At 50.3% G+C, this 16,215-nt stretch overlaps 1 protein-coding gene across 1 annotated transcript; it reads left to right on the forward strand.

The window, feature by feature from the left end:
* The first annotated feature begins 1,379 nt into the window (after window positions 1-1,379).
* Window positions 1,380-2,651, forward strand: PPY (pancreatic polypeptide). The gene is given in 2 exon segments (XM_012554933.1): window positions 1,380-1,570; window positions 2,627-2,651. Coding segments are annotated over 2 exon segments (216 nt in total).
* The last annotated feature ends 13,564 nt before the right edge of the window (window positions 2,652-16,215 follow it).

Below are 16,215 nucleotides of genomic sequence, written 5' to 3' on the forward strand. Positions count from 1 at the left end.
CATTCTGCATCGTACATACCAGTCAGCTGGGCTTCTGCCTGCCTGGGACCCCACCTCTCTGCATTGCCTAAGGATCTGAGGTCCCTCCTTGTTCCCATCTCGTTCTAATCCCAAATTGGAAAGGAAAGTTTGAGTCTCTAACCTTCATCCCTGGGATCTCAGAGCTGCAGCTTCAACCTTCTGCCCTCAGGGAATCTGTTTGATGACTGGGTTTAATCTTTGGGAGGCCGAGGAGAGGAGGAGGGGTTGTTTGAGGCCTAAAACCAGAACCTTTCGGGTGTCCTGAAGTCCTAGAACTTGGGCCTTCTTGAACCAAGCCTGCTCTGGTGCTTAATGGTGGCAGGGCAGCTGGGGTATCAGGAATGGGGGCCCGCAGTTTTTCAAGGTCCAGTATTATGCTGCTAGCCCCACAACACTGTCATGTCCCCCTTCCCCTCCCCCCCAGCGCTGGCATTGCAGGCACAAGGGAGACAGGAGGAGGGGGTGGAGAGGACGGGGTGAGGGCTAGATGTGAGAGAGGCTGATGGAAGGCAGGGACTGGTGGTGGGGGGCTAAGGCGTATAAAGAGGCACGGCCAAGGGCTGGGGACACCCATCCAGCCTGAGGCAGGTGCCCACTCGGTCCAACACCTGCTCACCTAGGACTCAGAATGAGGGGGATTGGCTTGCCAGGCTCAGTCGGGGCTCCTGGGACTGGGGCCTGCGCTGGCGGGAAGGAGTTGGTGCTTTGCAGGATTGGCGGCCTGTGGTTCTGCATCTGGAAAAACCTGTCATACTGGAAAAGCAGTCTGTTGAGGAGACTGGAATATGTGTGCAGGAAGGAGGGTTGTGGCTGCGAACAGGACCATGTGACTAGGAGTGTGTGTGTGTGTGACTGTGCCAGTCTGCCCAGGGCGACATCGGCAACAGTCTTCTCCAGGCCCTGTGTCAGCCTGTCCCCCTGGGGGTATGTCGGGGGCAGGGCTGGACCCACAAGACCAAGGGTTTCTGTCCTTGGTTCACAAGTTCATTCTGTGTCTTTCCACCCAGTGTGTGAGCTGAAGTGCCCCAACTTCCCATCAGCCTTTCACCCTTTCCTTCCACCCCTCCCCTACACCTGCCTCCTCAGAGCCATCAGGCCCTGGATGTCAGGAGTCCTGCATCTCCTGCCCCAGGTCCCCCAGGTTCCCACCTTCTCTGCCATACTTTTCTATTTTGCACTGGCTGAGCTCTGGCTGTTGGGCTGCCCGTGAAGAGGCCTATCCGTGCCCTCGGGGTGGTGTCTAGGAGATGGGGTAGGCTCTGCTCCAGTACTTGTGGTGGGCTCTGGGCAAGTTGGCCCTGGTCCCTGGGCACCAGGAGTCTGCACTCCATGGCTTGGCCCATGTCCTTGCTTCTCAGATGGCCGCCGCACACCGCTGCCTCTCCCTGCTGCTCCTGTCCATCTCCGTGGCTCTGTTGCTGCGGCCACTGCTGGGTGCCTGAGGAGCCCCGCTGGAGCCAGTGTACCCGAGTGACATTGCCACCCCGGAGCAGATGGTCCAGCGTGCAGCTGAACTCCGCAGATCCATCAACATGCTGACCGAACCAAGGTGTGTGTGTGAGGGAGGGAAGAGATCCCAGCCCCTGGGACCCTGGGCTCCCTCCGCATTCCTGGCCTTCCATGCCTGCTCCAGGGCACACAGGCACCTCTCCTGACCAGGCCTGGGCCCATGCTCCCTGGGTAGGATGGTGCCTAAAGGTAGGTATGAGGCAGGTGAACTGGCATCTGGGCACAGTGCTTGCCTCAGCTGCCTCTCCCTTCCCAGGTATGGGAAATGTTGTAGGGGAAAAACATCATAAAGTTTAGTAAAGCAAAAAGGAAGTTTTATTCGGCATATATTCAAAAGGGCAGAAGTGGGAAGCGGACAACCATGCTGCTAGAGCCATGTCTGCCCGAGTCCAAGGAAATATCACAGAACAGACAAAAGTGGGAAAACGGACAAGCATGCTGCCACAGCCATGTCTGCCCGAGTCCAAAGAACAGTTACAGAGCCATCAGTATGTATTAACATTACAAATGGGCAAAACCATTGAAAGCTTTGCCTTTTCGGATTGGCTAGAAACTGTGATCCTACATTTTAAATTGTGTTTCTTAACAATCATTGGTACAGGTTTCAGTAACAAGAGTCAGAAGGGTCTTCATTGGTCCAGCAAATTTCTATTCACTAAATGCTAATAGAAAAAGATAAGAGCGGAAAGTCTTTTGTGTTCTGTTTGAATGGCTTTACGTGAAAGTTTCCCTAAAAGATATTTTCCAAGATTCTTAGCTATTGTTTTTATACCTCAGGGCCCAGTTGATGTGTCCTTGTGAGTCCTTGTGAGCCCAGCTCCAGCTGGATCACATTCTCTATGCTCAAGGAGAGGGAATAAATGATTCTAATATTATTTCCTAAATCAGAAAAGAGACAACACACTGGACTTCTGCCGTGTGGCGCCCCCTGTGCACCTGCTCCCAGGTAGGTTTGATTCTCTTTTCTGTCTGGTTGGGGCTGAAGCTGGGGCGGGAGGGGGGTGCAGATTAGGGTCTTGAAAAGGTGGGGAGAACAGGGGCCCAGGGCTGTTCTGAGGACTGCCTGTCCACACCACACCCTGCCCCCTCCCTACAGAGCGCTCAGCCCGATGGACTTGTAAAGCCACCTCCTGCCTCCTCGACGCCCTGGGCAGTTCCCCCTCTGTACCTTGGCTCTGGCTGAAGCTTGTTCCCTGTTCCCTCACAGGCTAAATAAAGCAAATCGAAGTCATAGCCAATCTCTCTGTGGACCCCTGGTGGGGGCAGGGGCAGGCCTAGTGCACATGTGTGGGTGAGAGAAAGGGAGGAGAAAGGGAGGGGAGGTATAAATGATCCAGAAAGTCTGCAGGATCACCAGAGCCTTTCCGTGCACCCTCTCCACTTCAGAGGGCAAATGGTAGCCCCAAGGGAGGTAGTGAGTCCCCTAAGGTCATTCACCAGTCAGTGAGGCGACAGTCTTGAACTCAAGTCTTTTCCCATTTCAGCAGCCCCAGACCTTCCAGATTATCAGCATGATGACAGCCTTTCCCCCAGCAGTCCCCCATCAATGCTTTTCCATGTCTTCCCATCAAAACTGCCTGGTGCAAGTATTAATTTATACTACTATGTCCTTGGCGTGGAGGTGGGGCACTGGCTCAGCCTGGAGCAATGACTCTCCTGCTAAAGCAGTCACTGCTGCCTCGGTGCCATCAGAGCTGCCCTCTTTCGGACAAGCCTGAGCACATCTCACTCTGTTGTTTTCAGCTGGGTCATCGCTTTTCAGGGGACACAGGGTCCAGTTGAAGCATGGCCAGCGGAGGGGACTGTGATGGGGAGGAGTCTGGAGCTGGTGACACAGGACGATTGTTGGGTCGGGGGTGGGTGGGTGGAGTGAAGTCAGAGGATTAGAGCCTGGTTCCTGGGATGGCTTCTGCACCCTCACCCCTACCCAGCCCTCCTCCCGCTGCTACTCTGCCTGAAGGGATGGCGCTTGTGGATTTGGTGGATGAGGTGGTCGACTTTGCTGGGCTCAGCACCTCCCACTGACCCCACGGCAATGACACCACAGTTGTGTTCCCCTTCAAGACCTGGCTCTGTCTGGTATGTGCACATGATGTGAAAATCGAGCCAGACTCTAAAAGTCTTCAAGAGGACCCAGTTGCTACACAAATGCATGGCTCAGCTGATTTCTTAAATCCAAGGAGGTGTCTGGGTGGGGGCTGGTTTCAGCAGGACAGAGTTTGAGTTTGGATGATGGAGCTTGAAGTCCCAGCATTTTCTCTGGTGGCTAAGGGGATGGGTTCTGAGTCGGGGGAGAGTGTAGACACTTCCCAGGGGTAGGACCCTGTTCAGGACAAACAAGGTCCCCTAAAGGTTGATGGTTTGAAGCCACCCAGCAGCGCTGTGGAAGAAAGGCCTAGCAATCTGCTTCCATGAAGACTGTTGTTGTTAGCTGCTGCTGAGTCAGCTCCCGACTCATGGCGACCCCACGTGATTATAGCCAAGAAAATTCTACGGAGTAGTTCTACTCCAACACACGAGGTCACCAGGGGTTGGAATCAACTCCACGGCAACGGGTTTGCTTTTTTTTTTTTTTTTTGGTTTTCAGGATAACCTGTGTGTGTGAGATTTGGATTATGGGAGCTGCTTCTGCAGCCAGCTGGCCCCTGCACCTGTCCAGGTCTCCCTGATGGCCGCTGGCTGGCTGGCACAGGAGAGTGCCACTCTCAAACCCAGCTTCTCAGCGACAGGCCTGGCTGGACTCCTGACCCTCCCCCTGCTCTGCTCAATGCCAAAGAGGCAGACAGGGCCCAGGAAGCAAAGTGGGCACCTTATGCTCTGCGCACTGAGGGGCAGACAAAAGACTGCTGCTTGTTCCTGTGCCAATGCTGACACCCAGGCTGGCATCCGAAGCTGCCCCATTCTCTGTAGAAATGTGGAGGTGGGCGGGGGTGGTGGTGGTGTCTGGATGAAGTCCCTCCTTTAAGGTGTTAGAACCTCTTTCTCTGACCTCTACTTTCTCTGTGCTCAGAGCTCCCCACCCCCACAGTGGTGTAAGTGTGTAAGGAGGGGAAGGTGGGTGGGGAAGACCCCCAGGCAGCTGAGGTCTTTTTCTCCAGCAGAAGGAGCTCCAGGTTCCCTTTCTCCCTTGAGGACAGGTCCCCTCCTGCCCACTGCCCATAGAGGTCACACCAGCAACAGACTTTGTTTCTCTTTATTGTTCTCACTGAGGGGTGGGGAGCTGAGGCTTCACCTCTCAGGATACAGAGTGGTCAGCCTTAGGGAGACCTGGGTCAGAAATCTGGAGTCAAGGCCCAGCATGGAGAAGGAAGTCCCTGGGGCCCTGGTATCCCTTCCAGGGGCTTCCTCTCCCTCCCATCCAATCTGCCCGAGCTCGGAGGCCCCAGATTTGGTCCCAGCAGTGCTTGGGGTTCTCCTACCTGCGGTCCAGGGAGGGGGTCAGTGGTTGGGATTCCTTGGCGTTCGGTGGTGGGACTTTTGTGGCATTCGAGGGTTTCTTGGAGTTTTTATCATCTTTAGATTTCTTGGTGTCCTTAGACTTCAAGCTGGGGGACACGTCCTTGCAGCGGTCAGAGGGCTGCGGTGCAGGTGGAGGGGTACGTTTCTTCCCTCAACCCCTTCCTTCCTTTCTCCCTCCCCCACTCTGCTGACCCACCTGCTGTTGAAGAGCTTCTCCATGTACTTGTTGAGCTGGCCAAAGTTGGTCAGCCATTCGGCGACTCTGGGCCCCGGGGACTGTGACACTTCCAGCTCCTCACCCAGGGCGCCCTCGGGCCGCAGGAGCAGCTGCACCAGGTAGACCAGGACCAGTGCGCATGCGCAGCGCAGGGCCGGCGTCTGGGGTTGGGGGGTCAGACAGAGCCGCGGGACGGTCACGCGACGTCTAAGGGACGCTTAGATGGAGGAACTTATCTGCCCCTGGGACGTACACAGGTGCACGAGCGCCGTGAGAGACACCCAGGTGCCCAGGTGGAATGGTGCACACCTGAACATGCCCAGTGATGCACACAAAGCACCCAGGTAAACAGGGACGCACGGCGCGTAGGGGAGGCGCGCCCTGGGGTGTATATATGAGGAAGGCATATGCTGCTGAAAGGAGGCCTCCCGTGGTCGGCCCTCTAACCTCATCTTTCCCGCACCTCCCCCCGCCCCCACCTCCCCCACACTCACTCAACTCCAGCCCCTCTGGCCTCTTTGCTGTTCCCCTAAAATGCTGGACGCGCTGTTCTCCCTGCCTGGAAGACTCTTCATCTGGATATATGCTTGCTTCAGGTATAAACTCAAAACTCACCTTCTAAATGAATCCTACTCTGACACCCCTACTTAAAATTGCAGCCCGTCCCGTTATCTCGCTCCACGTTTTCTCCTATTGAGCTGATCACCGTCTAATTTACTATATTTTACACTTACTTATTATGTTTATTATCTGCATCCTTCCCCAGCATCACCCCTCCCCCAACGTAAGCACCACGAAGGCAGGGTTCTTTGCCCGCTGATGTATCATAGGCACCAAGAACAGTGCCTGCCACTTAGTAGATTAAATAATACCTGTGGAACAACGTAGTCGCAAACAGGAATACGAGTCCAGGGATTCCCACGTGCACACCCAGTGATGCACAGATAAGGCACACACAGTGATTCACACAATATGATGCCCATAAATACCCCCAGAGCCCATGAGACACTCAGCTCTCTCGACCAGGAGCTCCCCTCGTCCCCAATCACCCCAAGCAGGGACAGGAGGTCCTGGCTCCTCATTATCAGACTGGCAGAGAGGGCTGCCCTGGCCTCCCTTAGTGGGCCTGGGAGGGGCCCTTGGTGCTAGCTCCAATCTCATGGAGGGCATAGCTGACAGAGTCCAAGACTCAGACATTACCATGGTGCTGGGCAGGTGTAGAGCGGCTCCGCAAAGGGTCTCTGGCTGGGACCTCCGAGGCCCTTTATATTCCTTTGGATTTGCGTTCCCCTTCCCTCTGAGGCTCAAACCCCAGCTTGGGCTCCTCCTCCCGCCCCTGTTGGGAACAGGGAGAGGGTGGGGGTGGAAGCACACAGTGCCCAGAGCTAGGGCTGCCAGCTACCCTGACCAGGGCACAGACCCTGCCAGGGGCCTAGAGAGGTTGGTGGGTGGCTGGCAGAGGCCAGGAGGCACTGGGGAGGGGTAACTTTTAACTCCAAGTCTATAATCTAGGAAGGAACTGTCTCTGGGCTTGAGAAGGGGCTGTGCTTTCCCCACCGGTTCTTCTTGAGGTTGTGGGGGTGGTACTATACTGAGAGACCAGATGCACCTTCCTGTCACGCTGGACCCAGGACATCTGCTTTCCCTGCAGAGTTGCTGTGGGGCCCAGCATCAGACTCCTGGCCTCTAGCCCTACTGGCATGGGAAGTGGTGAAGTTGAGGTTTCTACCTTCAGGATTGCAGGCCTCACTACCCATCCTGAAGATTTTCCCAGCCTGCCCAGGGATTTTGGAACCTCTGATGGTGCAGTGGTTAAGCATTTGACTGCTAACCAAAAGGTCGGCAGTTCGAATCTACCAGTTGCTTCTTGGAAACCCTATGGGGCAGTTCGACTCCGTCCTATAGGGTTGCTATGAGTTGGAATCAACTCGATGGCAACGGGTTTGGTTTTTTTTTTTTGGATGGATAACCAGGTCCTTACCAAAACCCAAACCTAACCCATTGCGTCGGGTCAATTCCAACTGGTAGTGACCCTATAGGACAGAGTAGAACTGCCCCATAGGGTTTCCAAGGCTGTAATCTTTATGGAAGCAGACTGCCACATCTTTCTACCATGGAGCGACTGGTGGGTTCAAACAGCTGAGCTTTCAGTTAGCAGATGAGTGCTTTAACCACTGTGCCACCAGGGTTCCTAGATGGCACAAACTACAATTGACTACTAACCTGAAGGTTGGTGGTTTGAACCCACCCAGCAGTACTGTGGAAGAAAGGCCTGTCAATCTGCTTCCATTAAGATTGTTACTGTTAGGTGCCATCAAGTCGGTTCTGACTCATAGCGACCCTATGTACAACAGAACGAAACGCGGCCTGATCCTGTGCTATCCTCACAATCATTGCTATGAATCAAGGAATCCATTAAGATTACAGCCAAGTAAACCCTATGGAGCAATTATACTCAGTAACACATGGGGTCATTATGTGTTGGAATCAACTCGACTTTTTTTGTTTGGATGGATGACCTGCAGAACCTTCTGGAAGGTGGTAGGTCTTGCCTGGAATGATGAACTCAAGGCCTTGGGCTGTCTCAGGTCACTCAGCCTCAGCAGGCCCAAAACCCTTGACTAATAAGCCTTTCGTTACTTCCAGGATCAAGTCCAAACTTCTGAGCATGACATTTAAAGTCCTTCAAAACCTCAGCTTTCTTTTTTAAAAGCCTTTAAAATCAGCTTTGTGGAAGTATAATTTACATGCAGTAAAATTCACCCCTTTTAAGTGTACGGTTTGATGAGTCTTGCCAATATGTAACCACCCCCACAGTCAAGATAACGAACATTTCCATCATCCCAGAAAGTTCTTTCGTGCTCCTTTCCAGTCAATCTGGCCCCAGGTGACTACTGATTTGCTCTCTGCCACTATAGATTGGTTGTGTCTATTCTAGAACTTCATATAAATGCAATCGAACGGTATGTTCTTTCTCGTGTCTGGCTTCTTTCACTCAGTATAACGTCTTTCAGATTCCTCCCTATTGTTAGGCTTATCACCCATTTGTTTCCTTTTGTTGCTGAGGAATCCTTGGGTGGCACAAACAGACTACTAACCTAACTGAGAGGTTAGAGGTTTGAACCCACCCAGAGGTGCCTCGATTTGCTTTTGAAAGGTCACAGCCTTGAAAACCCTATGGAGTGCAGTTCTACTCTGCCACACATGGGGTCACTATGAGTCGGAATTGACTAGATAAACTAGTATGGCATGGCATTGCTGAGTAGTGTATTCCCTTGTGAGGAAGTCCCACAGTTTGCTTATCTTTACCTGTCTTCAGCATCTGAGTTTCAACCTACTCTCTTCAGCCCCGTTTCCTGCTGTTCCTCCCTCATGGAGGTACAGCCCTCGGTGTTTAGACTCCAGCAGCATCCTGAATAGTCGTGGTCTTTCCCATCCTGGAACCTTTGCTAGTGCTGTTCCTTGCATCTGAAATGCCCTTCTTCTACTCCGCCTGGCAGAATCCCACCCCAGCAACTCCTCTTCTGTGAAGCCACCCAGTCCCTCCCAGTCCTCCTCTGGGCTCCATGGCTCTTGTTCCACTTCTGAGTCTAACGGCATTTGTTGAGTATTCCGCCAGGTTATGTCCAAGTCTGGCTCCTTACAGACTCCTGGAGGGGAGTGGGAACAGTGGCTTCCTCACTCCCTAGGTCCCATGGACTCTGCCAGGGCCTGGAATACAGTAGATGCCTGGGGCTCATTGACTGTCTTGCCTGGGAAACAGAATACACAAACCCAGGGCCTTGATTTTACTTCACTCCACTGAGGTCTGAGGGGGGCTATGGGAGAGGGCAGGGCAGGTCACCTCCCAGCTTGGGCTGAAGCTGTCTGGGGAGAGATCAGAGAGCCTCAGAGAGAAAGAAGGGAGATAGTTCCTCAGTCTGGTTCTTTCTGCTTGAGCTGGGGTCTGAGTGCCCAACACCCCTTCCCGCAAGCCTGAGGCCTCTTCCACAGGAGATAGTCCGGGATTTCATCTCTCATCCCTGGGGTCTCAGAGCCGTAGCCCCAAACCTTCTGCTCCAAGCAATTCAATTTAGGTTAACCCTTGGGAGGCCGGAGGGGCTGTTCTGAAGCCTGAGACCAGAGGGTCAATCTCCTTGATATCCCCACCCATCCCCCTTCAGTCTGCCCACATTTCCAGGTTGCATGCCCCACCCTGATCCAGTCTGAGAATTATCCCTGATTCTCCCCAAAGCAGGTCCTCTGAAAACAGCTCCTGTCTTTGCAAAGGGAAGTGATTGGAAATCTCAGACTGGGAGGCCTCAGGGGCCTGATCCAATGCCAGGTGTCACTGGACAGACTTATTCCACCATGTTTATGGAGCACCTGTTACTTGCAGACACTGTTCCAGGCACTGGGGACACACTAATGAATGCAACAAAGTCCGCTTTGCCAGAAGCTTCCTTTCCATACCTGCCCCTTTTTTTTGGTAACAGCTTTTTTGAGATATAATTCACATACCATACATTTCACCCATGTAAAGTACACAGTTCAGTGGTTTCAGTACATTCAATAGAGTTGTGCAGCTAGCACCACAGTAAATTTTAGAACATTTTCATTACCCCAAAAAGAAACTCTCTACCCTTAATAGTCATCTCCCATCCCCCTACCCTCCTAGCTCCCCCCAGCCCTAGGCAACTGGGAATCTACTTTCTGTCTCTATGGATTTGCTTATTCTGCACATTTCATATCAATGAAGTAATACAATATGTGGTCTTTTGTGTCTGGCCTTTTCGCTTAGTGTTTTCAAGGTTCATGCATGTATGTATTAGCTCCTTATTTCTGTTTATGACCAAATAATACTTGATTGTGTGGATATACCACATTCTGTGTATCAGGCTGTTGATGAACATTTGGGTTGTTTCCATTATATTTGGGTGAAAATATATAAAATTTGTTCCCATTCCACAATTTCTAGAACCTAATGATCAGTGACATTGGTTACATTCTTCCCATTGTGCCAACATTCTCATTATTTCTGTTCTAGTTGTTTCACTCCCATTAACTTCAATGTGCAAAGACCTGGAGTTAGAAAACCAAAATGAAAGAACATGCTCAGCATTTCTCAAGCTGAACAGAACTCAAAAAATTCAAGCCTTGAGTTGCAATTTTGAAGGATTTAGTGGGCAAAGTACTGACTGACACAGGAAGCATCAAAAGGAGATGGAACGAATACACAGAGTCACTGTACCAAAAAGAATGAGTTGACATTCAACCATTTCAGGAGGTAGCATATGATCAAGAACTGATGGTATTGAAGGAAGAAGTCCAAACTGTGCTAAAGGCATTGGCAAAAAACAAGACTCCAGGAAATGAAGGAGAAACCAATTGAGATTTTCAAAAAATGGTGGCAGCGCTGGAAGTGCTCACTCATCTACGCTAAGAAATTTGGAAGACAGCTACGGGGCCAAGTGACTGGAAGAGATCCATGTTTGTGCCCATCCCAAAGAAAGATGATCCAACAGAATGCAGAAATTATTGAACAATATTAATATCACATGCAAGTAAAATTTTACTGAAGATCATTCAAAAGCAGTTGCAGCAGTACATCAGCAGGGAACGACCAGAAATTCAAGCAGGATTCAGAAGAGGACTTGGAACAAGGAATATCACTGCTGATGTCAAGTGGATCTTGGCTGAAAGCAGAGAATACCAGAAAGATGTTTACCTGTGTTTTATTGACTATGCAAATGCTTTCGACTGTGTGGATCATAACAAATTGTGAATAACATTGTGAAGAATGGAAATTCCAGAACACTTAATTGTGCTCATGTGGAACCTGTACACAGACCAAGAGGCAGAGGTCCAAAGATAATAAGGGGATACTGCATGGTTTAAAATCAGGAAAGGAAGGTGCGTCAGGTTTGCATCCTTTCACCATACTTATTCAATTTGTACGCTGAGCAAATATTCCGAGAATCTGGACTATATGAAGAAGAATGTGGCATCAGGATTGGTGGAAGACTTATTAACAACCTGTAATATGCAGATGACATAACCTTTCTTGCTGAAAGCGAAGAGGACTTGAAGCACTTACTAATGAAGATAGAAGACTATAGCCTTCAGTATGGATTACAACTCAACATAAAGAAAACAAAAAGCTTCACAACTGGACCAATAAGCAACATCATGATAAATGGAAAAAAGATTGAAGTTGTCAAGGATTTCATTTTACTTGGATCCACAATTAGTGCCCATGGAAGCAGCAGTCAAGAAATCAAATGACAAATTGCATTGGGCAAATTTGCTGCAAAAGACGTCTTTAAAGTGTTGAAAAGCAAAGATGTTACTTTGGGGACTAAGGTGAGCCTGACCCAAGCCATGGTATCTTCAGTCTCCTCTTATGCATGCGAAAGTTGGACAAGGAATAAAGAAGATGGAAGAAGAATTGATGCCTTTGAATTATGGTGTTGGCGAAGAATATTGAATATACCATGGACTACTAGAAGAACGAACAAGTCTGTCTTGGAAGAAGTACAGCCAGAGTGCTCCTTGGAAGTGAGGGTGGTGAGACTTCTCACATACTTTGGACATGTTATTAGGAGGGACCAGTCCCTGAAGAAGGACATTGTTATGGATTAAATTGTGTTCCCCTAAAATGTGTATCAACTTGGCTAGGCCATGATTCCCAGTATTGTGTGGTTGTCCACTGTTTTGTGATCTGATGTGATTTTCCTATGTGTTGTAAATCCTAATCTCTGCCTGTGGTTAATGAGGCAAGGTTAGGTTATGTTAAAGAGGATTAGGGTTGAATGCAACACCCTTACTCAGGTCACAGCCCTGATCCAATATAAGGGGATATTCCCTGGGGTGTGGGTTGCATCACCTTTTATCTTCCAAGAGATGAAAGGAGAGAGAAGCGAGGAGAGCGATGGGACCTCATGCCACCAAGAAAGAAGCACTGGGAGTGGAACGTGTCCTTTAGACCTGGGGTCCCTGGGCTGAGAAGCTCCTAGACCGGGGAAGATTGATAACGAGGACCTTCTCCCAGAGCCAACAGAGAGAGAAAGCCTTCCTTGGGAGCTGTCACCCTGAATTCGGACTTCTAGCCTCCTAGACTGTGAGAAAATAAATTTCTGCTTGTTAAGCCGCCCACTTGTGGTATTTCTGTTACAGCAGCGCTAGATAACTAAGACAGACATCATGCTTGGTAAAGTAGAGGGTCAGCAAAAAAGAGGAATTCCTCAATGAGATGGATTGACACAGTGGCTGCAGCAATTGGCTCAAACATAGCAACGATTGTGAGGATAGTGCAGGGCCAGGCAGTGTTTTGTTCTGTTGTACGTAGGGTCACTAAGAGTAGGAACTGACTCGATGGCACGTATCAACAACTGAAACTCCTTGCCCTCCAACCTTCTCATCTACGCTTTAAAATAGCTGTTGGCCATTTGGTCTTATATAGATAAAATTTTTTAACAGAATGCAATACTCAAGGTAGGTTTCCAATTTTTGGCTATTATGAATAATGCTGCTATGAACAGTCCTATACAAGTTTTTGTGTGCACATATATTTTCACTTCTCTTGGTCACATACCTAGGAGTAGAATTGCTGGGCCATATGGTAACTCTACATTTAACCTTTGGAGGAACCGCCAGACTGTTTTCCACAATGTCTGCCCCTTCCATTCCACATACTTTTACTGGTGCCTCGCCTGGGCCAGACCTCAGTGAGAATTCGTTAGCTGAACCTTAAAACCTAAAAAAAAAAAAAAAAAAAACCAATAATTTCCAGACCCACGTTTATTTCCCCAGCCTCAGTGTAAGAATAAATTATTTTCATTCTTGTCATGTTAATATTTAGTGCCTCTTAACAAGGGCTTATTATGTAAGCTACTTAATTCCCTGACAAGACATCTATATCTTTTCATCCAACAGCACAGACAACTGTTCCCACAGTACCCTCCCCCCTGGACCGCGTTCTCGGCCTGATGGAACGCCCAATTCTGCCTCACTGTCAAGGTGAGCAGCTGTGAGATACCCTAGCAGCTTTGTGCCTGAGGCCTGTGCAGGGAGTGGGAAGGGAAGGAGGAGCTGTTCTCACGGCACCTTTGCTGGCAGAGGGACTCCCTCCTGTCCTGTGTCCCCCAGACCCAGGAGGAGCTGGAGGACAGCTCAGTTACGGGTTCATCACATTATGTCAAAAACAAAACAGAACAAAACTAACCCATTGCCTTTGTGTCGATTCTGACTTGTAGCGACCCTATAGGTCAGAGTAGAACTGTCCAATAGGGTTTTCAAGGCTGTAATCTTTATGAAAGCGGACTGCCACATCTTTCTCCCTGGAAGTTGCTAGTAGGTTCGAACCACCCATCTCTCAGCAGCTGAGTGGTTAACCCCTGCGCCACCAGGGCTCTTCTCCACATTGTGTCACAAACTAACAAATGCCTGATGTGCCCCATTCCCAGCCCCCTTCCTGCTTCCACATGGGGGTGCTTCTGAGAGAGTTGTTAGCCTCACACCGGACCCAGAAGAAGTGGAAGGAGTTTGGCTTTGACTTTGTAAAATGTCTATGCTGGAGGAGGAAGGTGGTCCCTGAAAGCCAGAAAGCTTTCGCCTTAGGGAAACCCTGACAGCTGCTGGTAAGTGCTGCTAAGCAGTGCTCAAGCCCAGCATCTGATGCTGAGTTAATATAAGATTTAGAGCGTATTAATAAAAGTACTTTAATCAAGTCTAGATGAAGTCAAGATTAGATTAAGCTGAGATGGATAACAGCGAAGGATTAGCGAGAAAGATAAATTGTTTCTAGGTGTTTGTTATTTTCTTTAAATGGTGGTAATTATATTTATAGTCTTAAGTCAAATTTAAATGCTTAAGTTCAGTTAAGGAGCCCTGCTCTCATAAAGATTACAGCCTTGGAAACCCTATGAGCAGTTCTACTCTGTCCTGTACGGTTGCTATGAGTCAGAGTTGACTTGATAGCAACGGGGTAAGTTCAGTTGCTTTTGTGAGTTACCATCCTTTTGTAAACTGAAGTATAATGGATGGAAAACTAGCAAATTTCTCAACTATCTAGATCCCCTAAGCCTAGCTCTCTCACTTTCTTGCTGTGTGGTCCTGGGCAAGTCATTTACCTCCTCTGACCTTCAGCTTCTTCGTCTACAAAATGAAGATAGTAATAGCACTCTACATGGAGCCTGCCGCCAGATGACCTGGGCTCTACCACTTACTAGTGTAATGCCTTGAGGCAAATTACTTAACCTCTCTGTGCTTCAATTTCTTCATCTGTAAAATGGGGTACTAATATTAGCTACCTTAACAAGCTGTTAGGAGGATTAAATAAATTAATCCATGTGAAGAGACTAGTACTGTGCCTGGCAGAGAGCTCAAAAATGGTGGCTCTGTGCAGATGTTTGGAGCACAGAGACTCATCCCACGACTGCAGGACAAACCTTTGAGTTATGAATAAACCTTGTGAAACTTGAAGAATGCAAATCTAACCAGTGGAGTGAATTGACCAGGCAAAGGTCCCAGTCACAGTGGAAAGAAAAGATTTGCCCCGTTTCTCCTAACTCCATCCAATCTTCTCCCCGCCCTGTAGCTCCTGGGCACTTCTGGTTCTTTGGGTGGGGTAGGTGAACTACCATAAAGGGGAATGCCTGGGTGTTCCCTTCATAAGCACTGACCTTGCCCTCTCCCCACGTCCAACACAGACCCTGAGGTCTGCTGCCCATGGGGGTGTCTGACAATGAGCAGGGTCTGCACCTCCCAGTCAGCTTTGGGCAATGGCAGGCCCTCCCATACTCTGTACTAATGGGGGTGAAGGTAGGGCAGCCCAAGCTCTTCCCCCAGTGGCTCTGGCCGGGAAAAGGGCTGTGGTCTATGGGAGGGGGGTAGCAGAGATGATCAAGGACTTCTCCCCCTCCCAGGGCCCCCCTGCTCCCTACACCAGCACCTTAGGGCAGGCAGCTGGGCGTGGAGGGCTTGAAACCTGTGTGGGGTTGCAGGGGACTGGCAGGAGGTCCTCCCCCCACCCTGCTTTGTCCCCAGGCACCTCAGAGAGGAGAAGTGCATAGGATGGATCCAGGGTGGCTAAACCTCAGTGCGGAGGGCAGGAGAGGATCCTAGGTGGGGGGTTGGAGCTGAGCAGCTGGTGCCAAGAAGGGTTGGGAGGAAAGACTTGTTGGGTGGTAAAGGCGGGGCTAGTCAGAGAGTAGCTCTGGGGCTTGGGGCTCCCTACCTTCCTGCGAAGGGATGTGGCCAGAAACTGGACTTGGGGACCTGGGTGACTTTGGACCAGGCACACTGGTCTCAGGGCCTCAGCTCCAAAGTTCAGTCATGGTGTAAACTCTTACCCTATCCTCAGCTTTTCTCTCCCTGCACTGTGACTGACAAACACTTTTATATGGGTTATCCATTCAGTCTTCACAGAACCTGTGAGCTAGATGTCACCCCTCTCCATTTTACAGCAGAGAAAGCCCAGTCCCGGGCCCCAGGCCCCCTCCCTTCTGTCTCAGCCTCAACTCAATCACTAAACGCTTCCTTGGTGCAGGGCAGATGGGAGGGAAGCAACACAGGGCAAGTGTGTATATGTGGGTGGGTGTGTGTGTGCACGCGCACAAGCGCATGGACATGCAGCATGGACACGGATGTGCATGTACTTGCAGCCCCCTCTCTAGGTCACCAGTTTAGGCGGGGACACCCTTCAATCTTTCCTTCTCCAAATAGCAGCTCAAATGCCTCATCTAGTCCTCAGAGTGTTAGTTGTTACTTTGGACCCCCACCACATCCCCCTGCACTCCTCCACCTTTGCCCCACATCTCTGCTCTGTCCGGGGTCCCTAGGGGTGCTCCAAGTCATAATCGGCTTGTGGAGATCTCCAGCAAGGGATATTGGGTCATTGGGGTGGTAGTAGGACTTCCTTCCCTTCCCAGGGTCTGCACTGACTTTTGCAAGCTTTTCCCCACCCCTTGACTCTGTCCTTGAGGCCCACTTTGCTGCCCCTCACCCACCTGGCACAACCAGCCCCTCCA

This window comes from Trichechus manatus, unplaced genomic scaffold, assembly GCF_000243295.1.
Source record: "Trichechus manatus latirostris isolate Lorelei unplaced genomic scaffold, TriManLat1.0 scaffold00028, whole genome shotgun sequence".
NCBI lineage: Eukaryota > Metazoa > Chordata > Mammalia > Sirenia > Trichechidae > Trichechus > Trichechus manatus.